Source organism: Myotis myotis, unplaced genomic scaffold (genome assembly GCF_014108235.1).
Source record: "Myotis myotis isolate mMyoMyo1 unplaced genomic scaffold, mMyoMyo1.p scaffold_m19_p_11, whole genome shotgun sequence".
Taxonomy (NCBI): Eukaryota; Metazoa; Chordata; class Mammalia; order Chiroptera; family Vespertilionidae; genus Myotis; species Myotis myotis.
The window spans coordinates 32450761-32456760 of NW_023416315.1; the positions used below are offsets into that span (position 1 = coordinate 32450761).

At 39.3% G+C, this 6000-nt stretch overlaps 1 protein-coding gene across 9 annotated transcripts in view; it reads right to left on the bottom strand.

The window, feature by feature from the left end:
* The window catches only part of PHF14 (PHD finger protein 14), a 164479-nt gene extending 158479 nt beyond the window's left edge, over positions 1–6000 (bottom strand). For 5 of the 9 annotated variants that reach the window (XM_036328036.1, XM_036328039.1, XM_036328040.1 and 2 more), the window contains exons 1-2: positions 5504–5999; positions 4936–5046 (exon numbers count right to left, since the gene is read on the bottom strand). In XM_036328036.1, the coding sequence (XP_036183929.1) occupies positions 4936–5046; position 5504 (112 nt within the window). In that variant the 5' untranslated portion in view covers positions 5505–5999. Of the gene's footprint in view, positions 1–4935; positions 5047–5503 lie in introns of all 9 variants that reach the window. The other 4 variants (XM_036328037.1, XM_036328035.1, XM_036328034.1 and 1 more) reach the window with 1 other exon arrangement.

The following is a 6000-nucleotide window of genomic DNA, read 5'->3' on the forward strand; positions in this document are numbered from 1 at the left end:
ATCAGATTTTTATGTTAGCTTTGCAATATAAAGAATCATCTTTGTTCATCAAATCTAAGTATTTATTCTGTTCATTGATGCAGTCTAACAGTGATTAGAATTATAAATATACACATCAGACAACAGATCACCGTCTACTGCTGATTGTTATCATCTTGTGACCATTTTGACAAATCTTGTAAAGCTCTTTTTAAAAAGCCAATCAGTCAACACAACTCATCCTCTATTTCCAGCTGTGACAATTTTGTCCCACAGAGGACATCTGGCAGTGTCTAGAGAGAAAGGTGGCCATGAAAGGTCCAGGTGTAGTAATACACAGCACAGGCCTCCACAACAAAGAATTATCCAACACAAGATGTCCATAGTGCTGAGTTTAAGAAACCCTGGTCTAGCATATAAGGCCTCAAGGTGACCTCATTCTACTTTCCCAGGTTCATCCCTTCTATTCGTTTATTCAGTCACGATCCAAGATTAATAAACATTTTCCAACCTCTACACTTTCAACACTTAATGTTTCTCCATCAGGATTTCAGTTTCTAATTTAACTCTTATCTCAATGACTTCTCCTAGATCAGTCCATCTAGAGTAGACCTGTATCCTTTGAGAGACTTAAACTGCATAAGTGATCAAGCATGCTTTGTATCATCTATTCATTATTTTATCTAATTACTCTAATGTTATCACTATTTCTTAGTGAATTCACCATAACATCCAGAAAAGTACTTTGAAACAAAACTACAGATGATCAAGAAACATTTTGATCCACTTAAGCTAAAGTCAAATTAAGCACAAAATATTACCAAACCAAAGTCTCAGCCTAACTCTTCCAGCTAAATTACTCTCTGACAATTTCACCTAAGTAAACTATGAGTTAACCTTCTTACTTTGGCCAGAAGGTTAGGGGACACGGCATTGTTATATTATCTTATTTAATAAAGGTAATATATATCCTTTTCTTCAAAAAGATTCCATTTATATAGCAGATTACTCAAAGAATCTATCCTAGCCCTAATCTTAGGTCCAAGTCTCAAATATAAGCACTTTAGGCCAAAACATGAAGTTGACAATATTTGACAGTTTTATACCTATAAAACTGGTCATTTTATAGAGCTTCACCTAACATTTCTACATATGTCTTTTCTGGTGGTATCACAATAATTCTAATACACTTATATCCCATTTTAGGATTTATTAATTTTAAAATTTATTTACTGGCTCTCAATCAAAAGTGAAAAATTTAGGGGTGGGGTGGGGGGAAGAGATTAACCTAAGAATTTATATGTGTATATGCATTGCCCATGAACACAGGGAAAGGATAAAGGCCTAGGTGGCAGGGAGGACCAGGTGGTAGGGGACAAGGGGGAGAAAAGGAGGAGCATTTGTAATACTCTCAACAATAAAGATTAAAAAATAGATAAATAAATGATAATTTTTTTAAAAAAGAAAACAAGTGAAAAATTTAGCTCTATTTTCACCTTTGAGATAAAAGGTAATCTATATTCAGTTCATTATTTTGGCCCTAACCGGTTTGGCTCAGTGGATAGAGCGTCGGCCTGCGGACTCAAGGGTCCCAGGTTCAACTCTGGTCAAGGGCATGTACCTTGGTTGCGAGCACATCCCCAGTGGGGAGTGTGCAGGAAGCAGCTGATCGATGTTTCTCTCTCATCGATGTTTCTAACTCTCTATCCCTCTCCCTTCCTCTCTGTAAAAAAAAAATCAATAAAAATATATTAAAAAAAAAAAAGAAATGTGAAAGCTATATTCAGTTCATTATTTTGAATGGTAGAGGCTTATAATTATTGTCAATAATCACTGTCAGATAATTTTTGAACAATATTTCTTTTTAGATTTTATCATTTGAGAAACGGATGAATAAAATTATGTTTATCTGCAGGGGTCTTAAATATAACCTTTGTCTATAGAATTTTCAATATTTATCCTTAAAGCCAAACAGAAATATAAAGCTTTGTGGTCAGAATTCAGATTTCAAAATGAAATCAGAAGAAACTGATGCAGAGAATCAGATAAAAATTGAGACAAATCAATCTAAGCATTTTAACATTAAGTTCTAAGAAAGTCAGGAGTCAATCCTAGAAATTGTTTGGAAAGAAATGGTTTTTATTTCTCCACTTTCGGTTTAATCTATTCATAGATAAGGTTGGATTCCACAACGTCAGAATGTTTAAAAAGCAGTGATAAGTTTAATGTCTTATTTCCTGTAAGAGTCCAACTATCTCAGACAGAGAAAAGATGCAAATAGGAATCACTGGTAATCTAGAATAAGCCAACATTTCAGCCATGGGAGACACCAATGCACCTAATCCACGAGCAGAAAATATCATTCAATTTCTACTGACTATGAACTATTTTAAAGAAAATCATTTTCTACTAACTCTCATTTACAATAACATCAAGAACTACACAGATAAATTTTGACTTTGGGACACAATTTAATCTCCCCAGAGGTTAAGAAAGTAGGTATTATGACAAGAGGGAACAGAAAGTATACAGATTTTTAGTGCTTTTAGAATTTCTTTTAATTATCAGCTAATAAAACTCATCCTACCACTTACCACAAATAATAGATAATTCCCATTAACTCTGATTAAAATTTAACAAGTTCAGGAATCTCTACTTAGCTTGATATCATAAATTATTTTGAGAAAGTAGTTTGTACCATTGTTTTAAATGTTGTAAAAGAGAAGTGATACCTGTGAATGACTCCATCTTAATAAGCAAAAAGAAAAAAAGTTACAAAATCAGAATTTATTGCCAAAAAAATAATTATGGAACATTTAAAGAAATTAAGCTTTGGAATTTTTCCCATAATGGTATTCAAATAAGTAATAATTTCTGAGATCCAACTATTTTAATAACACTTTACAATCTGGACCGTAACAAATCAAAATAACATTCGAGTCAAGAATATTCTATCTGCCAAGGTTTCACCAAGAGAACTAAAGAAGATTTGGATTTTACCCCCTTGCCCTTCCTTTTCTTTCCCTTCTTTGGTACCAAGCACCAGTGAATCAACTAAATGGAAGGTAAAAGAGCTGAGAAGGTTAAAAAACAAACAAAAATCAAGATAAACTTAACAACTTTTGATTACTGGGAGTGACTTGATTAGTCAGCACACCATCCAAGTAGTTTTGGTTTAAGATTATATCCTTATCTCTGTTTAGGATCTAAGCAGAGAAAAAGACTGTAAATTTTGGAATCAAAAGGCATGGATGAGAATCCACTATGGCCTGAGTGACCTATTGCAAGTTCTTTAAATTCAGTTCCCCTATTATCAAAAAATATCTCCTTTGCTAAGTTACTTTAAAAATTAAATGAGATTATGGGAACAAAAAGTTCTCAGTAAGTCACAAATGAATTCTGATTGTTGATGCTATTAAAAGTAATACTAGTAACATAACCTAACTTCATCCCTTCCTGATCATCCCTAGCAGGAAAAAAAAAAAAAAACATAAAGGAGAAAGACTAAGCATAGAAAATTCTATGGAAGAATACTTAAAATCTGTTAGAGAAATGCGCCCTGGCCAGGTAGGTCAGTTCGTTTCAGGTTCCATCTCTGGTCAGAGCACATACAAGAAGCAACCAATGAATGCATAAATAGGTAGAACAACAAATGAATGCTTCTCTCTCTCTCTCTCATATCTATAAATAAATCTTCAAAGTATTTCTAAAGCCTGTTAAAAGGATGAAACTGTAAGGCAGCAGTTCTCAACCTATGGGTCGCGACCCCTTTGGGGGTCGAACGACCCTTTCACAGGGGTCACCTAAGACCATCAGAAAACACATATATAATTACATATTGTTTTTGTGATTAATCACTATGCTTTAATTATATTCAATTTGTAACAATGAAATTGGGGATCACCACAACATGAGGAACTGTCTTAAAGGGTAACGGCATTAGGAAGGTTGAGAACCACTGCTGTAAGGGCTTTCATTTCTCTCTTTAAATTTCTACTCAAAAGGGGCAGAATAGCCCTAACCGGTTTGGCTCAGTGGATAGAGCATCGCTTGAGTGAAGGGTCCAAGATTTGATTCAGGTCAAGGGCATGTCCTTGTGGGCACATCCCCAATAGGGGGTGTACAGGAGGCAGCTGATTGATGTTTCTAACTCTCTATCCCTCTCCCTTTCTCTCTGTAAAAAATCAGTAAAATATATTTTAAAAGGGGGGGGGGGATAATAAGTAATGTTTATTGTTCACATATTTAAACATAATTTGTATCCAATTCTCAGATTCCTACAATTAAGATTTTATATGTATCTTTATATGAGCTACAATGAACGGAGGAAACAAAGTGAACCGTACTCTTCTATGTTTTCCAATTTTTACAATGTGAATATATGACCTTTTTAAAAAGTTCATTGTTTTTTAAATCGCAAAACATAGAGCAAGCATGCATGCTTTACATCTCAGAGAATTTTGAAAGGCCCAAACCACAAGCAAGGTCCAGTGGCTACTATGAAACACAATTTTTTTCTCTGGTCAGCTTTAGTAAAACTCCCCCCAGAGGGTGCGCCAGTGATTTGAAAAGAGAAGAACCCTGCTCATGAGCAGTTCATGGCTCACATTACTCTCGGGATATTATTCTACCTTGTGATATCTCTCAATTTTTCCCCCCTCTATCCATCAAATAAGCAGAACTATATTTCCAAGTAAAGAACAGAGAAAACGTTTTTGCATCTTTGGAAAAAGTCCTCTGGCAGGTTCATTAAGAATCAACAAAAACGGATAACAATGATCGGACCTAGTGAGAGGATCTTAGAGAAATGTGGGAAATCAACTGTACAAAGTAAATGAAGTTTCCGTGCTTTAACTTTACATTGGCATTGTAATAAAAACCGATTCTTTAAAAAAAAAAAAAAAGTCTGAAAATAAACCCAACTTCAGAGAGCTGGGAAAGGGAAGAAACATTTACCTGAGGCATCTCCAACTTTAAAATCACTGTCATCTGAACTATCATAATCGAGAGCTTCTAGCAGAGAAGCTGCCAAAGGCTTCACCTGCCTCCTCTTGGAGCTGCGATCCACTGTTAAGGGAAAAAAATATACAGCGTCATTCAAAACCACACAAAGCACAGGGGAGAGCAGCGGTGCTGCGGGAGGTGCAGAAGACCTCCCGCTAGGGATCTTCATCTGACTCAGCTCGGGGCTAACGGTGTAGGGGCAGGAGGGTGGGAACGCGGGCTGGGAGGGCCGGGAGCAACGTGGGCCGCTGCACCGCCGGTCGGTCGGTCGGCGAAGGCGACCCTCCTGCACATCTTGTGATGTGCCCGCGGGTCGGTCGTCACCCCTCATTGAGGCACCGTGACCGTCAACAGAAAGCACACGCCAGGCCCAGGGAAGAAAAGAAGTCGCGATCGCTCCCGCGGACCGCGAGGGGCACGCGTCCACGCAGCGCCCCACCCCCGCCCGGCTGTCCCACCGGCTCTGCCTCCTCCGAGGGCTGAACGGACCTTCCTCCCCGCGGAGGCCTCCGACACTTACTAAGGAATCCGTGCGGTGGTCGTTGGGAGACCTAGGGAGAGGCTGCGGGAGCCCAGGCAGCGCCGAGGTCGGGGGCTGAGACCGCGGGACCCAGTCGGAAGATGCTATTTAAAACCGGCGGTGCCGCCGAGCGGATGGGGCGTCCCAGGTGCAGCCCGGCGGCCCCTTCGCGCACCCCACCCCCTGACCCGCCCCTTAGTCCTCGCGGAACCGGCCCCAGAAGCTCGAGCTTCCCCGGCGCTCCCCGGGCGCGGGCGCCCTCCGGTCCAGGCAGCGCCGCCAACCTGGCAGCCCTGGGGAGTTAACTCCCTCGTTAAAACGGTTAGAAAAAAAAGAAAAGAAAAGAAAGAAAAACTTTATTAGCCTGCACCAGAAGCAACAAAAGACCCAGAATTTGCACAGTCCAAGACCGATTGCCTGAGACAATAGGGAAAGCAACGACCCGGATACAGCTCGGAAGACAAGGAAGTAGAAACACACAGCAGACCAAGACTTTA